Source organism: Trachypithecus francoisi, unplaced genomic scaffold (assembly GCF_009764315.1).
Source record: "Trachypithecus francoisi isolate TF-2019V2 unplaced genomic scaffold, Tfra_2.0 Lachesis_group12, whole genome shotgun sequence".
Taxonomy (NCBI): domain Eukaryota; kingdom Metazoa; phylum Chordata; class Mammalia; order Primates; family Cercopithecidae; genus Trachypithecus; species Trachypithecus francoisi.
The window spans coordinates 16545928-16564539 of NW_022681457.1; the positions used below are offsets into that span (position 1 = coordinate 16545928).

An 18612-nucleotide genomic window follows, 5' to 3' on the forward strand; every position below is an offset into this window, starting at 1 on the left:
CCTAGGGTGATGCCTTGTTTATACTAGGAACTGGGTAAGTTTGTTGAGTAAGCCAAGTACTTGTATCTTGAGTACAAGTATTGGGTAAGTACTGGTGATGTGAACTTACTCCCTGTGCCTGTCCTAGGAATGAAGTGAATGTCTTCCTGCAGCTCCCCTGACGACCCTGGCAGTCAAAGTGCCTCCTTCTTGGTGGACGGGTGCCCTGCACCCTAGATGCTCTGTTGTCCTAACCTCCCAATGCCCTTTTCATTCTTTTTTCTCCCCCGTTCCTGGCACAGGGCCTGGCCCAGAGTATTTATGGAATAAGTTACAGTGCCAGATGCTTCTGTAATGAGCCAGTGCTAAGTCCATGGCTATTTTTCATGATTTGAAATTCAGAACAGTCTCAGGTCGGGTGCAATGGCTCACACTTGTAATCCCAGTACTTTGGGAGGCTGAGGCAAGAGGATTGCTTGCATGTAGGAGTTCAAGACCCTGGGCAACACAAACGTCGTCTCTACAAAAAAATTTTTTAAATTAGCTAGGTGTGGTAGCACATGCCTGTAGTCCCAGATACTCAGGAGGCTGATGTGAGAGGCTTCCTTGAGCTGGGAGGCTGAGGGTGCAGTGAGCTGTAATTGCATCACTGCACTGCAGCCTGGGTTACAGAGTGCACTATGATCCCATTCAATGTAGGGCCTCCAGGCCCTCCATTCTAAGGCTGGTGAGCATAGCTGTCTTAAGCAAGTTGTTTCTCTACACAGCCCAGGTCACATGGAATCTCAGGCAAAAATCCTCCCAGATTACATTTTCTGACAATTTAGTGTCATATATGAAAAGCATTCAAGAGTTGACAGATGGCAATGGCTTGAACACCCCAACTGTGTATCTCTGCCCCTTGGAACCTAGGCCTGTTGTGCAAGCCTCGATTCTCTTTCCTTCCCCTCCCCAGGATCAAGTGTCAGCCGGTTAGATATCCATACCTTGACAGTTCTGTGATGTTGGAACAACTTGGTTCTTGCAGCGGGTTGGCAGGTGGTCACCAGGGATCAGGGAGGAAGGGGTGTGGCTTGCAGGAAGAGGAAGATCTGGACTAGCAAATAAGGGGACCCACGTGAGCAACGCCGGACACTAGGAATGAGACTGAGACCTGTGGGATCTAGCAAGAAGCCCAGCGTGACCAGCAACACGATCTATGCTGGAGACCACTTGGGAGAGCCAAAAGCTTTGGTGGAGATGAATGGAGAACATCAACCTAAGTTCAGCATCCTCCTCTAAGCTTTGCAGACGAATCCTAAAATGGTCAACCTCTCCAGAGGGAAGAACGGCAAAAGGCTCAGAGGACCCACAGTCCCCTTTATTAGTGTAAAGCACTAAGAGGAATCATAACAGCATTTAGCCCCAGGCACAGGCTCGTGTTCCCCCACCCACTATGGCCGTGTTCTGATACATGAAGAATGGCGGCGAGACTCCAACTCTTATGTTTTTGAAAAAATTTATTTTGTACTCTTAGAAGCTAAGAACTTTGCCACGCATGAACCAAATTTAGAATTAAGGTTCTTCCCTAGTGTATCTACTTCCTTTTGAAATTGTATAAACAAGATTTTATACACAAGAGGTAGCAGAGGAAAATTCCAGTCTGCTTGTTCCAAGCTCAGAAGGTAACTGCACACACCTCAATGTTAGCAGGGAAGGTGGGGCAGGACAGGGTAAGTTTGATGATACAGTGCTCTAGTTCCTAAAACTGATTGTAGTTGTCAGTGACCGTGTGAGGACTCCAGGAGAAGTCGTGGTGAGATGCCCGCTGGGATGCTTGTTTTCTTTCCCAGGATGCCTTCAACGGGCAGAATCGGCCATCCTAAGATCGGCCTCACTAAGGGAGCTTCTTGAGAACACACAGCATTATTGAGTTAATTGTGCAATTCCTGTTCTGTTTGCAGACCATTTTGAAAGGTTTATAAAAACATCTTCATCCAAAAAATTGGCAGTAAAAATGACAACTCTTCCAAGGTAAGCCTGTCATAATTGTCACTGTTGTACTACATTAAAAAAAGTCATCAGCAGGTTCATTGACTGTAGCTGTCAGCAATCAAGTGGTTACCAGCAAAGTGAAAATGATGGTCATTGCAGCAACAATATAAGCAACATGATCTGAAGCGTATAATATACACGGTGGACGATCCTGATGAAGCTTTTCAGTGAGGACTGCAGGTGCTGGGGGTGTGGAAGGCGTTGTTTCCATAGGAAATAAGGGGACTAGAAGTGGCGATTTCACTCCTGATTTTGGGCTCCTGAGAGTGCAGTTGCCAGCGATGACATCCCAGCGTAGATCATCGCCAGCATTTCAAGGTCACGTCCCACACAATCTCTTGGTGAGGATGCGGGTGGAGAGAAGGTGAGAACAGGGTAAGGGAAACAGTAGGACAGGAAGTATTCACGTACTCAAAACCAATGTTAGAACATCACATTTCAAACTGCAAGAACACTGGAACTGTCTGAAGTTTGCCACTCGCCTCTGTCCATTTCTCTAAGGGCACAGTTCTGCTCTGAAGTGCTGGCCCTTCCATCTTTTCAGTGTGTTTGACAAAAGGCCATTGCCAGCCTCCAGCAAGTCACAGAATAACAAAGTGAAGTCTGACGGCACAGAAACCCTCACTGCCAGAGAATGAAACGACTGGGCCAGGGCGAGAGCACAACAAGGAGACGCCATCCGCCTGGCCACGTGCCCACACAATGCCACAGCAGCCAGACAGGCACTTCGGGCCTGGCTGCGCCTCTGTGACTTGGCACATCTAACTGACAGTGAAAACCTGGCACTTCCTGAGGCTCCCTAGTTCTGTGCATGGTGAGATGAAAATAAGGCAGAACCTGTAACTAAAGGCAAAACAGGGCCGAAAATGTGAGCAATTCAAAATGTACAAAATATATATGAAACATGTGGGTGTAACCTCCCCCACCATAAAAGGGAGCTGGTATAAATGAGTGAATGGTGCTATACTTTGCAAATACAACTAAATGAATGGTTATTCAATTGCTTTATATTTATTTCTGGGAAAATAAATCTTAAACCTTGACTGTCTTTTCAGTTAATCAGTCATGTTGAGGAGAAACAAATTCTCAAATTCCTTCTCTGCATTACAATTACTACGAAACTCACAAGCAGTGTGTACCAACTCAAATAGTTAACCTCATATACAACCAATACCAAGGGTTTCAGTAATTATGTTTTAAGCAAAAGCAAATGATTGCAGATCACATGACTTAAGACTACAGTTTATTCAATATGTCTCCAAGCATTAAAAAGATAATTCTGTGAAGTCAAGCGCAGTAAAATTATAACTTAAAGTGCTTTTATTTTGCTGTTTTTAAAATCTGTTTGGGGAATAACTCATAAGTGACTGATGTCAAATAACGCACCCTGTACTTCTGGAGAACACAACATTTTCAAAATTGCTCTTTTTAATATCAATTATATCAGAAAAATACCTTCAAGAGCTTAATGTTTCCCAATTTTTGATCCTGATCCTGGTAACCTTTCATCAAGATCCAAGCTTATGCGTAGGGTTCTCATCTAGACCCATCTGAAGTTCTATACAAATAGGGAGACATATTAAATACAAAGGTCTGTGTAAATTGACTTCTTTAACTACTATTTTACAATGAAAAGGAATTTTATTACATCTTTACATCATTTTAAATTGGATATTCCTGTTTAATGTTACTGCAAGATTAAAAATTTGCCCCCACCACATATCTAAAAGCAGCTTGCTTTTTTTTTCCGTAAAATATAAAAACCAAAGGAATTTCTTTTGTAGCATCGTAGAGAAAGCCACAGCTTTATGCTCACTTTTGTATGTCTGTGTAACAAAAAAGTCTGCCACTGGCTCTATTTCTGAAAATCTCCACAGAAATGTGAATCCACATATAGACCACGCTCCCGGGACAGCTGATCCACATGCCGGAGTTCTCCCACTGTCAAACAGCTCCCAAATCTTCTAGTGGCCTAAAAACGCTTTCCTTGAGAAATACACGATCCGCCCAAGTCACAGCAGCTTTCCCAGTCTAATCTCCAGGCTCTTCCAAAGGGTTCAAGTTTGAGATTCTGATTCCAAGCAGGTGCTGAGCATCTTGTATTGTGTCTTGACTCCTCTCAGGCTGGGCACGTTCCTCTAAGGATCAACATCGTCAAGGTCACTTCTCAACTCACCAATCATCATGGGAGATTCTGAACCCTGCAGAAAAGAAAAGGAAGTTAAAAGTTCATATGGTTAGAGAAAAGATTTTCTATGCTGACTTGTGTTCTGCAATTTAAACATGTCTTCATCTGGCAACTTAATGCAATGTTTATCAAAGGGTAATAAAATGTGATAACCATTACATTTAATATTTGACAATTCATGATTATGTAAAACATGCACATTTCTATGATCTCATTTAGTCAGTGAAACAACCTAGTGACTTGTCTGAAGTCACAATGCTACTCTGCACTCACGTGAGGACGCAGAGCAGTGATAAAGCTGGGAGAGGCATTGGTGGCCACTGTGCCCGCTTCACGCTGGGCACTGTGTGAGCCTCCCTGCCCTGCACCTGCCAAATATGGGCTCTGGGTCACTCCTGGGTCTGAAGCCTGCCTCTGTCACCATCTGTGTGGCCTTTGGCTTACACACTTGGCGAATCGTTCTGAATACTCACTGTATGCCGTGGGACTGATCTAGTTGGAGCTGGGGTGGGGAGGAGCCAGAACAGTCTCTCTAAAGTGACAACCTAAGCTCAGTGACAGTTGGGGGTGAGTAGGGGGGCCCTGAGGTGGAAGGAAGAGAGTATACTTGATAAATAAAATTTTAAAAAATGGGCCAGGCACGGTGGCTCATGCCTGTAATCCTAGCTACTTGGGAGACTGAGGCAAGGAGAATCGCTGAAACCTGGGAGGCAGAGCTAGCAGTGAGCTGAGATCGCGCCACTGCACTCCAGCCTGGGTGACAGTGCAAGACTCCATCTCAAAAACAAAAACAAACAAACAAAAAATCAGAAAATGGGGTGGGGAGGTACACAGGGGCTAGATCAAGCAGGACTATGTTGAGGATTCTGGCTTTTCTCCTCATAACAAAGGAAAGTCTTTGAAAGGTTTTAGCGCATGAACTGGAGAGAAGCAGGAGTGGAGGTGAGGGGGTCCTTCCTTACAGACATGAGGAGAGAGAGGCTGATGACAGGTAGAAGAGAGCGACGAGCACCCTTTCAAAGGGAACTGTCCGCGATGACATGGGGGTGCTGTGTGTGAGATAAGGAACACTGATGGAGGGCCAGCTTTGGTGGGGGCAGGGAGGAGTCGTCGGGCACATCGAGCATGAGGTTTTTAAGGTATACCAAGTGGAGAACATCAAGAACAAGAGAGCTGGATGTTCATGTTCAGAAATCCAAGGAGGACACAGGTCGGAGACTCCACGAACCTTTAGTGGTGGCCTAGAAGAGGTGGTATGAGGAAGGAGACAGAGAAGGAGCAGCCAGAAGGGTCTGAGGAAAACTACGAGAGAGAAGTGTCAGGAAAGCCCTGGAGGAATGTTTCAAACGGGAAGAGTGCCAGGAGCGCCAGATGCGGCCGAGCACTCAGCTAAGATGAGGCCTGAAAGCTGCAGGCCACCTGTCACTGCAACTGCTGAGTGGGAGAAAAGTGGGAGTCAGTAGGGAAGAGGCTGAAGAGCGAGTGAGAGATAAGAAAATGGGGAAAGTTAAGTTTAGAGAATTAGTTGAAGTTTGGCTGCAAAGAAGAGGAAAGAAGGCAGGGGCAACAGGGAGAAGAGAGGCTTTGACAGGGCAGAAGAGAAGCCAGTGTGCTGAGACGCCGCTGGGAAGGGTCTGGCGGGGGGAGCATTCCGGATACTGAAGAGTTACATACACACTAGAATGCAAAGCTCTGCCAAGGTGGGCGGGGATGAGTGCTGGGGCTTTAGGTGGACAGAGGCAAATTCCTACTGTCACAGGAGAGGGGACAAGAACAGTGCAGATGCTTGGGAATTAGTGGCTGTAGGAGCTTTCCTGTGACAGCTTTTATTTTCTCTGCAAATGAAATAGGTGATGAGGTCATGTGTGGAGTGACCTTGGGCTAAGTCACATCGCTGTGCTGGGCCGCAGTTACCTTTCTGTGAAATCAGGGTGACAGCTGCCTCACATAGTGCTTATGAGGATAGGAAAGATAATGCTTAAAAAAAAAATGACACCCACTACATCAGTAACATTCATTTAATGGGGCCTATTCTGTATCAAGTACTGTGAAGGGACCACAGAGGAGACCGCTGTTAAGGAAGGTTACAGACTATTGGAAAGATGTAATGATTACATTGACACTTAGTTCAGTGTTTGCACACAGTGGGTGTTCAATACATATTTATTTTCTTTTTCCACTATCATGATTGGTATTAAAGCTGTTTTTTTTTTCTTTTTTTAAAATAAATGTCAAAATTTTCTTGGACTCCCCCAGAAAGCAGGTATACTTCAAGAACATGGCAGCTTTTCTTTCAAGAGTCCACGTTTCCAGGAAGGCTGGTGAGAGCAAACGAGGGACTTTCAGTAACCTGGCAAGGCAGAATAAAGTGAACGAGCTGGAACAAATCCACCTGTGGCCTGGCTTCATCGGGACTACCTACAGATTGATCAGGGTGGCCAGCCAGACATCTCGAGGCTTTGCATTCACTTCACACTGCAGCACTGCTCAGCCCCGTAAACACACGCTTAATGCGTGCTAAGCTGAGATCACTAGAGGGCAGTGCTGGTGTCTCTTTGGACTCACATTCCAGGGGAGGCATCTTGTTTTCCTCAACTGTGGAAATTCTTTTTGGAAAGCTTAAGAGCAAGGCTGCCCTTTGCACACAAGGACATGCTGACAGTTATACCTGCTGTAGATGCCTGTCTCCGTTCTCATTGGCAGGACTGCTCTCCGACCCATTACTGCTTCCTGATTGCTCTTTTTCATTCAACAAAGCTGTGGCATACGCTAATGTGTCCTGCAGAAGATTCAAACACAAGATGACAAAGTTAGGACCCATTCAGTGGCAGCAGCAACCACCAGGGAAGACTACCTTTCATGTGACCTTCCACTGTACCGGAGGCCTAAGAGTGAGGCCTTCATCAGTCACCAGAACCCCCTCAACCCCTGTCCCTTTTTGGGACCAGACTGCCCAACCTGTATGACTTTCCTTCTAGACATATAATCTGCACATATTTGCATAAGTGTACATCAATCTGTTGTCTTTTCATAGAAATCCAATTGTTTCTTCTGCTTGTTCTCATTTTCAACTCGTATCTCTCTTCTCAGAGGTTGCAGTTTCTGAGAAACACACTGAGAATCTTCCGTAAGGGATTCAGACCACACAAAAACGAGAGACGACTCTCACCTGAGCTGAAATGGTTCGCTGAAAGGTTTTTCCAGTTGATGTTTCATTAGAGACATTACTCTGTGGTGTCCAATAATGTTCTGACATCTGAGATGAAAGGTCAAAAATAATGCCATCAGAGGTGACAAATAAGCCCCCATGAGTTCACAGTTTCTACCATTAGATATTAAGAGTCTTAAAAGCATCCAAAGTAGGCTACAAGTCTACCCAGACCTTCCATCACATAAAGTGATTCAAGACTTCAGTCAAATATTGGTGCTTATATCATCATCATCCCTACCTTTTCCCCTAGGAAGTTAAGACATATGTATTAGGACAAATTTAATGCACACAAGATAGAAACTGTACCAAATAAATGTTTCAAATCTGAAAACACTTTAAGGTCAGTCTCCATATTCAGTTCCAGAGATTTTTCCTGACAAGATGTGCTATTATTGATTCCTGTGTTACAGCTAGAAAAAGTCAATGTTTAATTACCTTCTTCTGTAGCCACTGCACAGCCCAGCTCCAGTGGTGGGAATTCTCCTTGAAGTACTCCTTAGCTGCAGGACACCTGATGACCCAGGAGATTTTTATTAGCCAAATTCTTTCTTTCCTTGTTCCTAGTGCTTCATTTTGAAATGTAAATGCTAATTTCATTAAAATTCAGTTGTCTTTATATTTGTGATTCTATTTAAATGGAGTTCCTAGAGTAGTCAAATTCATGGAGACAGAAATTACAACTGCTTCCCCTAGGGGCTGTGGGAAGGGTGGAATAGGGAGTTAGTCTTCAATAGGTCCAGAGTTTCAGTTTCAGAAGATGAAAAGAGTTCTGCAGATGGATGCTGGTGATGGTTACATATCAATGTGAATGTACTTAAAGTCACTGAACTATACACTTAAAAATGGTTCAAATAGTAAATTTTGCGTTATGTACATTTCACCACAATTAAAAAAAAAGAGCCTTCATTTTGCAGTCAATCAGCTTGTGTTCAAGTTTTCACTCTAGGATTCTAGGCATGTCACTTAAACTACCCATGATATATGACTCACAACTGTACTAACTTCATGAAGTTGTTACCAAGGTGAAATAAGATAATATAGGCAAGGTTCTTGAACAGTGCCTAGGTTCACAAGCGCTCAGGAGCTACAGGTGACATGATCTGAAAGGCTATTCTGAGGTTAGGGGCCTAGAGCCTGAAGAGCTGGTGGCTGGGTTACATTAACGCGAGACCTTGAGTGAAAGCTCATGAACTCTTGCTCTTAAAGCCTCCATATCTGCCCTGATTCCTGCCTTTCTGACATAAGGCCTGATGGGTGAGCTTTTCTGGGCCACTCTTTCAATACTTCCCCTCATATTTTTTTGACATCATTCAAATAGGTTTCTGTACCTTCCAAGCAAGCAGACCCTGACTGAGTCAGATTCTCCAGGTATCAAAACCGGGCACATGTTTCCCTTCTGCTCATATGTGACTTGTAATTAAAACACCATTTCCTCCCTGCATTTTAATTCAATACTTACTTTTGAGCAAGAGTGACAAGAAATTTGACACACTGGTAGCAGCGACTGCTGTCCACATGATTACTGTGGTGCATCAAAGCTGACGGAAGAGAAAAGGACATTTTAACAATAAAAGACTAAACTGAAAGTGGCTCCAAGTAACAACAAGCTCTCCTGTTCTAAAACAATTTTAATAAACAGATAAAGAACAACTTAACTAAAAGCATGGTGGTGTTTGACCCCATAGAATCCCCAAATTCTAATGAGCAGAAACCCTACTTTAAGTATGTTAAAAAGAAAAAAAACAACGACAACAAAAAACATACATGGTGCTGCAAATTTGATTTTTAGGAACAGGAACAAAACTTTTTACTGCCTAATTATTCACCTAGAGACTTTTCCACACATCGTATTATTGAGAGTAGTTATAACACTTTTAGTTTGATAAATGAAATTTTATGATACTAGGGTCAGTTCAGCAATTATCTCCTGCTCTGTGTTTTAGAGATTTAAACATAAATAGGCTGGGCACGGTGGCTCATGCCTGTAATCCCTGCACTTTGGGAAGTAAAGGTGGGTGGATCACTCGAGGTCAGGAGTTTGAGAACAGCCTGAGCAACATGGTGAAAGTCTGTCTCTATAAAAAAATACAAAAATTAGCTAGGCTAGTGGCGTGTGCCCATAATCCCACCTAATTGGGAGGCTGAGGTGGGAGGATCACTCGAGCTTGGGAGGCAGAGGTTGCAGTGAGCTGAGATCATGCCACTGCACTCTAGCCTGGAAGATAAAGTGACACCCTGTCTCAAAAAATAAAAATAAAAATAAATAAATAATACTTGGTCCTGCTCTTGAGGAGTTTATAGTTTTTAAGTTCCAGAGGGCCTGTGTGTGACTCTGACTAGAGTACAGAGTTCCAAAGGGTGGCCTGAAAAGCTGAAGCTACAAAACTTTTTAGCTTAAAGCTCCTTTCTACAACAACAACAAAAAAACGCCCTAAATCTCTTAATACATAGCAAAATCTAAAAGGATTCAGATTAAGTAGAAATACGGGTAAATGGTGGGAGCTGGCTAAAATTATTCTTAACTAAACTTTTTCTAATAAATAGCTCAGGAAAGCCAATTTAGTCTTCTGAAAAAAAAGCCCTGCCAAAACAAGAGTAGACTGTGAAAATGTGGTTACGCTTGTACCATAGGTAAAAAGACATTCACATTTCATGAGCCTGACAACATCCTGAGTCTCAGGTTTTGGTTTTTCCCTTCCCAGTGGCTACAGAGTGGAATAAAAGATTTCTTGCATCAGGGAGAGGCCATTAGCTTGTTGAAAAAAATTCACAGCACCCCTGAATCTTACCTGATCTGGTAAAAGAACCCCAAGCTACACCTTCCTGACCAAAAGAGGAGAATGTGTAGGGTGAGAAGATCCCTGGGTTTTAATTTTTCTGACCAGCATGAGGCAGCCCAGTGGCCCTGACCAGACTTCTACTGTATCAGTCACTGCAGAGCCCACCGAGAGTAGCAGGAGGCAGAACTGGCCAGAACAATAGATTATCCACATATTTACTATAGACATTTGTGCATAAGGCCAGGCATACTTGCCTAGTAATCCATTTTCTGTCTCAAACACAAATTTGACTCGCTCTACTTGTATGGGATCTTCAATAACCTGTGAAGGAAGAAACAAAAATTAGTAAATAAAAGAAGGAACTTGTGTCATAGCCACGGGTGCTTTCTTTATAATTCTATTCAACAGATTAATTTAGTGTTCAACAACACCACCACCACCACCAATACAGAACAGGCATGGTGGCTCATGCCTGTGATCTCAGCACTTTGCGAGGCCAAGGCAGGAGGATCACTTGAGGCCAGGAGTTCTGAACTAGCCTGGGCAACAAAGCAAGATCCCATCTCTAAAAAACAAAAAAAATTTAAAAAGAAATTAGTTGGGCACAGTGACATGTGCCTGTAGTCCCAGCTATTCAGGAGGCTAAGGCAAAAGGATCACTTGTGCCCAAGAGTTTGAGGCTACAGTGAGCTATGACTGTGGCTCCAGCCCGGGCGCCACTGCACCCCAGCCTGGGCAACAGAGGGAGACTCTGTCTTGAAAAAAAGAAAACAAAAAAACCCCCAATACAAACAAATATTACATCATTCCCCATATCTCAAATATATCTTAAAACTAAGAGAAAAAACTATTAAGTATACGTAAAGATCTATTCATTTTCTATCTATGTGTTGCTATCAACTACACCTATAGTTCTCTGTGGGTTACGAGAACATATACTTTATGTTCCTAAGGATAAGAGGTTTATGCTCTAACTTGCTTATTAAAAATGTGTTGAAGTTTTGCTATCATAGCTGTATTTTTAGTTCTTAGTACTGAACTGTGCATGGTATAAAACTATATGAGTTTGTTGTTGATAGATGAACAATACGCAGTCCTACTGTGTATTAATCTGCCAAAGTTTGTAAAAGCACTAGGACCAAAAGGAGGTAAAGAACTTGAAGAATAAGCTTTTAACAAATGGCATCTATGATGTCTTTTCTTATTCAAAACTCTTTATTAAATGGCTATTCTGTGCCAAGGCCTCTATGAAGTATCAAGAATCCAAAGGGAACCCAGGCCCTCACTCTCTAAGGAACCTCTGGACCAGACTCTCATTAACTCATAACCAGTCACCAAATCCCATTGATTCTCTTTCCACAATACCTCTTGATCTGTCTGTCCCTTGCCCCACCACAGGCCTTGTTATTTCACACTCAGAATATTCCCAGACTCCTAAATGGTCTTCCAGTTCCCAATCTTGCATCCTTCTTTACTCCATCCTTCAATACAACTGCCAGAGGATTTTTTTTTCCCCAGCTCTTCACACTTCTGAGACTGGAAAGCATCCTACAATTGATTACATTTCAGTTTCATGGCTCTTAAAAATATTTTTCGTAGTACGTACATACAATCAATAGTGTCTAAGATTTGATAAACTATAAAACCAGAAATGTATCTCTGAGGGTGATTGTGAAGTTTAAACCTAACATCATTTGTGCTAACACGATGCCTTCTCCACCACAAGGCCCTGGCAGGGGTTAACCATCACTATTACTCCCCTTCAGTCCCCTGCACTACAGTTGTCTGTGTACTTGTCTTGCTCCCTCACTCAACTGTGAGCTCCTAGGAGGTAGTTTTATTACTGCTTACCTCTAAATCAAATGCGTTAGACACGTGACTGACATGAAGATTTGGTCTCTATAAATGCAGACCAAATGAATGGAGAAACAGTAGAAAGACATATAATTTTTAATTTATAAACACTTGTTGACTAATACATTCTTAAATAAAAGTGAATCAGAACAGTTATGACTTACCAATATTTCATGAAGTAGTTGGAACGTATTCTTTAACTCATGGGGTGGAGCCGTTTCTAGTTGGTTCTGAAATATTTTTTAAAAGCATAAAAATTTCAGTGGAAAGCATATTGGAATGGCAATAAACAATGCTGGATCCACACTCTAGTTCTATCACCATCTGGCTGACCTTGGACAAGTCAATACCCCTTTCTAGGCCTTAGTTTCTCAAATGCTAAATCTGGGAACTGAAATAAACAACCTCTAAGGTTCTTCCAGCTGCAACACTCTGATACTTTACTATGAAATTAGGAAGGAGAAAAGAGAAGAAAGAGAAGGGGAGATTTCAAGTCACTAAACAGATCCCATTTTATATATGTCCATATCCTAGCTTGTTTTCCAGAAGATGCTGGTAGAGAGCTACAAGAATACAAATGAGAATACTCTTGAGTTAAGGATGCTATAAACAAAGTACACAAAAAGTCAGCTTATAAAATAGAAAAATGTGCCAAGATATACTAAGTGAAGAAGGCAAAATTCATAAAACACATTCCTTCAGCTGTTTTAATAAACTTTTTATGTATAAAAGGTGGGAAAGGACATTGTGGTAAAATACCACACTTCCAAGAGGCCAGGTACGGTACTAAGTGAGCACTTCACATATTATACCACCTCACTGAATCCTCACAACCTGTGAAGTCAGTCACAGAGGAAGGAACTGCCCAAGGTCATATAATTAGTAAACAGCAAAGAGAGGAACTTAATCACCTCTGATAAAAGTCTGTACAGAAAAGGCTGAGGGAAAAACATACCGTAGTAAGAGCCTAAAGACATAATCCACTAATCACCTGCTTCTTGTTAACACTACATGTATCACCACTATAAATACTGGTGCAGAAAAGAAGGCATGCAGAAGTTCTGTGGGCAGAAACTAATATATACATAGTGTAAATCCATACAAAGAGGCCTAGAAGGAAATATCAATGTAACAGTGTTGGTCCCTGGGGTAGAGTGAGCAAGGGTGACTGGTGGTGACCACAGTAGACTTCGGTCTCATTTCTTATTTATTTATTCTTTTCCTGGCCTGTATTTTTTCTTTTGGCCTCATTTCTATGCTCAAATTTTTCCCAAAGAGAGTGTAGTAATTAATCTATGTAATTAAAAATTAAAGATTAAAAATGAATAAAAATGAGCCTATAGCAGAATGATTAGGAAAAACAATTTAGGCTATGAGAACAAGCATACTGCCTTGGAGCAAACAGATGCTCTCCTAGAGTCTCACCTAAAGGCGATCTGGCTATCACTCGTTTAACTGAGGTCTTACCTTAATGAAATGCAGCATCGTGAAGGAAAAATGCTCATTACAGAAACAGCAGTACACTACCATCTCAATGAGTGCCAAGAGCGAGCCTGTCAACTCCCGCAAGGCAAACATTACCTGGTGGGAGGACATAACACAGTCAGCTCTTCTCATGTCACAGTTAACAGTCCATCTGTTGTTGCTGCCTTTAACTGAAATCTACCCAGATTGTAAGATAATTAACACTGCCTGAAAACAGGGTTTCTTAACTGTTAGAAGTCTATAGATAGACTTCAGGGTGTCTAAGCCTGTCTGAAATTTTACACAATTCTGTGCAAATGTGCACTTTTTCAGGAGTCATTTCCATCAGTTTTTCAAAGGCAAAAGCTCCCACAATTAAAATAATCACCAATAGATCCAAAAAATATCAAGCCAAAAAAAAAAAAAAAAAAAGATATGTATTAAATAGTACAACCCTGTTGATTTAATTAAAAAAACAGAATTATAGTGTTCATAGATTCACATATCTGTAAATCAGGTAGGGAAGAAGAACTGGAAGATGGAGTTCACAGCTGGGGGCGGCTCTGCTAGAAGGGGAGGGTCAGACTGAGGATGAGCCACACGAGCGCCACAATGGAGAGCTGAGAGCAGCCCACCCACACTTCTGAGGTTTAACAACACGTGGTTCAGAGCTGTAGTATTCCAGGACCAGGGACACACAAAAGAGATTGGGGACAAAACCCTCTACAATGAATGAAATGATTCTGATGGATGAAGTGCCATTTACCTCCCTCTGGGGCCCTGATGGGTAGCTGGCTGGGCTGGACCTGGAGGTCTGGACCTTGGCTGAATGCAGGACTAAAAATATTCTCTTCCACAATTATTTCTTTTTGACATATAAGAAAACTTAATTTGAAATAATCATTTCTTCTCTTAACAATACTCTTCATGCCACAACATAACTACTAACAAAAAGCAATTTTCCTCAAATAGGAGAAAAAAAAATGGCTTTAGAATAACAAATACATACCTCTAACAGGTAAGGTTTCCCTTCAGACATGAACAACAAGGCTTCCACCTCCTCATGGAGGGGCAGCAGAGGGCTTGAGGGAGCAATGCTAATGGGTGGTCGTTGCTTAAATAGGCCAGGAGCTTTAAGAGACCAAAGAAACAAAACAGAACCTGTCTCACCTGGTGTTACTCCACAGAATACACATCCATAAGGAAATGTGCCTCCTTCAAGACTCGCACAAACATTGAGTACTCTCACACACACTGAGTACTCGCACACACACTGACTACTCGCACAGAGTACTCACAGAGTACTCGCACACACACTGAGCACTCACACAGAGTACTCGCACATACACAGAGTACACACAGAGTACTCGCACACACACACTGAGTACTCACATACACAGTACACACACACTGAGTACTCGCATACACACACTGAGTACACACACTGAGTACTCGCACATACACAGAGTACACACACAGAGTACTCGCACACACACACACTGAGTACTCACATACACAGTACACACACACTGAGTACTCGCATACACACACTGAGTACACACACTGAGTACTCGCATACACACAGTACACACACTGAACACACACACAGAGTACTCGCACACACACTGAGTACACACACACTGAGTACTCGCACACAGAGTACTCACATACACAGTACACACACACACTACTCGCATACACACACCGAGTACACACAGAGTACTCGCATATGCAGAGTACACACAGAGTACTTACACACACACACTGAGTACTCACACACTGAGTACTCGCACACACTGAGTGTGCACATACACACTGAGTACTTGCAGAGTACTTACATACTGAGTACTCGCAGAGTACTCACAAACACTAAGTACAAGCACACACACTGAGTACTCACACAGAGTACTCACAAACACTGAGCACTCACACACACTCTGAGTACTCACACACAGAGTACTCACACACACACACAGTACTCGCACACACACAGAGTACTCACACACTGAGTACTTGCAAACACACCGAGTACTCACAAACACACTGCATGCCCACACAAGCGGATCCCTCACAGTCTAGGGATACCTAGTAATTCCCACTCAATAATCTTTCAAACAGGTAAAAATATAAATAGTATATGAAATACTGCCGAAAGCTGCCACTGAAGATACAGTGGAGAAGACACTTCCGTTCCTCAAACAGCTGTTCTCAAATAATGGTTAACACCACCTATGCTAAGCAGAATCAACCCATATGGAAGGAGTTATCTCATTTACTACAAAAACCAGAATGTATACTTTAGTTTTCGTTACAAAATTGTCTGAACTCACGAAATTAGGCAGCTTTGTCTTTTTAGATAAGTCGGAGTTTAGTAAGCAAACTGTGCCTTATAATACAACCGTCCAAGTGTTCCTCCAATGTCCCTTTAGAGAGTCAATAAGCATTTCTCTATCAGAAGGATGCTCTGTGTTTTTTATTTAGTTTCCTGACATTAGATCTTCGTAGCAGCTTCTGGGTCTGAGTTTGCATTCATGCCTTGGCTTCTATGCCACTAACTAGCTGTACAACCTTGTTACTGAACTGAACCTTTCTGTACCTTAGTTTTCGCATCCATAGACAGGACAAATACTCCTCATAGGTTTGTTATGGGGATCAAACACAGTAAGTTTAAAGCACTGTGCGCGTTAAACACAACAAATTTAAAGCACAGCACACAGAAAACATTGAAAAGCTGGTTTGTTGTATTATTACTATGGTGGTTGTCGCTATCATGACAAGACCTAGGAAGAGTATAAAAACAATACACACATAGTTTAGGACATTGGATAATCATATAGGACAATCTGCGGTTTTGCTGTATTAAATGATGACTATGTTATTAGTTCTGGGAGACAAATGGAAAATGCTACCAACTATATCTTACATTCAAATATATTTCAGTGATGTAATTTATATCTGCATCTTCTTTGTTTTTACACAGTACTTTATCTCATTATACCTGGGGAATTATGTTTTTAGTATTTTCATTTTGCACTGAAGATCAGACCGGTCAGGTTCACACAGCTAGCTAGGAGACTCCAACCCACACCATGGCTATTTTCCACACAGTAGCAGTTCAAATTAAGGTGATAAATGAGCTCTCAATTAGTTTTTAATCCTAAAGAGTTATTTAAAAAAAAAATACTTATATACCCTCTCACCTCCCCCAAATAAATAATGACTCATTTTCTCTTATGGCAAACTAGTAAAACATTATAAAGTTTAACATGAATTAAAACAAAAATTTTAAGTGCACCTCAATTAGCAAGTAGTCGAATGACAAACAAGAGATATTCATTTAATTGCTAATATTATTACTCCCCAAACTAGACAAATTCAGTAACTCTTCATTCTAAGATATGTTAGGCTTACCAACATTCCTTTGGGATGAGACATCTGAATGCAAAACAAGTAATGCCACTGTATTGTGAAGATTCCCAAATTCTCGTGCTTGTGCTGAACTCCATCGACGTATCTGTCATGAGGGAAGATAAAGTGGCTGTTAGTGTTGTCGTTAGAAATAATATGAAGAGGAAGGGACAGGGTTTGCTGGTTCATAATATTCTGGGCTTTAATTATTTCTCAGTGCTTGATAGAAGAGGTCAAAGTACAAAAAAATCACAGGTTTTAAGCCAGCTCAAAGGGTTATATTAACTCTTATTCTAAAACCAGTCCCTTTATGGATTCACTGTAGGTACAGAGTGCTTACAATGTGCCTCAGTATAATGGGAAAAACTCTGAGGCTGGAGATCTGCAGGTCTGGCCCTGCCTCTGCCACTCACTGTGCCATATAATGTGAGTGCGTTGTTCACCACAACAGTTATCTTGAGTTCTTCATGTACTGGCAGAGGTAAGGCCACCTCCTACCTCCCTATTCTGCCTACTTTGTGATTTTGAGGACCAAATGAAATATTAAAAGTGAAAATGTTTTCAAAAGTAGAAATGTGCTCCATAAATGCAAAATAATATTAATTTTATATGCAACTGAATTATACTGAATTTAAATCAATTGCTAGTGACAATGGGGCCTTGGATACTGAAGAGCTTGAAGTGGAAAAGGGATATTGTTAATCTCAACATAGTATCAACACACAGAGCACATGATGCTGTCAGTACTTGTTTTTCAACACTAAAGAGAAACCTGAGAGGAAGCCTAAGCCGAAAAATCTGTCTCCCTTAGCAGGAAGGAAAAGTGCCTATGCAATGTATTTACACACAGGGGAAAAGGCTCTGGCTTTGACACCAGCAGAGCTGGGTCTGAATCCGTGCTCCACCAATGCATTAGCTTTGTAACCTGCGACAAGTTACTTATCATCTCTGAGCTTTACTCCTCGCCTGAGAATGGAGATGAAGCTGCTTAATTTTGCTGAACTGAGTATCAAAAGTATACCACCACAAAGTGACCAGATGTAGTATGGAGTACAAAATAAGTACTCTATAAATAGTACTTATTATCACTGCATGTTAGCATTTCACGTATTTTGAATATATCAAATAAAAGAAATACAATGGATGGGAGAAACACTGCAATAAAAGAATTTCAAACAGGAGAGTTGGTTTTGGACATATTCAACCCTATTATAACAAAACAATCTTGGTAGGCCAAGGAGGGCAGATCACTTGAGCCCAGGAGTTCAAGACCAGTTTGGGCAACATGGTGAAACTCTGTTTCTATACAAAATACAAAAATTAGCCAGGCATGGTGGCATGTGCCTGTAGTCCCAGCTACCAGGGGACTGAGGAGGGAGGTTCGCTTGAACCCAGAAGGTCTAGGCTGCAGTGACCCCTGATCACACCACTGCGCTCCAAAATGGGTGACAGCAAAGCTGGTGACAGAGTGAGACCTTGTCTCAAACAAACAACAAACAAAAAAAAAACCCAAATAACTTCCTTTTCATTTGAACAAGAGTATTATATCTGCAATATCATTCAGTTTATAACGGCACACCTTTGCATTTGGATTCTGGCTGTGTTTTCAGCATCTGACTTAAAAGAACCACCACCAAGACAGCCTTGTTCACAGCCCCAGAGAGAAGTAGAAGATCCCAATACCACCTATTCCT

General features: G+C 41.9%; 1 protein-coding gene across 4 annotated transcripts in view; it reads right to left on the bottom strand.

Annotated features, from left to right (window-relative positions):
* Window positions 1-1463: 1463 nt before the first annotated feature.
* The window catches only part of USP24 (ubiquitin specific peptidase 24), a 148981-nt gene continuing 131832 nt past the window's right edge, over window positions 1464-18612 (bottom strand). The window contains exons 60-69 of one of the 4 annotated variants that reach the window (XM_033225027.1): window positions 16922-17024; window positions 14520-14641; window positions 13514-13627; window positions 12211-12276; window positions 10447-10513; window positions 8872-8950; window positions 7848-7923; window positions 7371-7457; window positions 6870-6980; window positions 1464-4214 (exon numbers count right to left, since the gene is read on the bottom strand). In XM_033225027.1, coding sequence (XP_033080918.1) covers window positions 4152-4214; window positions 6870-6980; window positions 7371-7457; window positions 7848-7923; window positions 8872-8950; window positions 10447-10513; window positions 12211-12276; window positions 13514-13627; window positions 14520-14641; window positions 16922-17024 — 888 coding nt within the window. In that variant the 3' untranslated portion in view covers window positions 1464-4151. Of the gene's footprint in view, window positions 4215-6869; window positions 6981-7370; window positions 7458-7847; window positions 7924-8871; window positions 8951-10446; window positions 10514-12210; window positions 12277-13513; window positions 13628-14519; window positions 14642-15840; window positions 15934-16921; window positions 17025-18612 lie in introns of those variants that run through there. The other 3 variants (XM_033225028.1, XM_033225029.1, XM_033225031.1) reach the window with 3 other exon arrangements.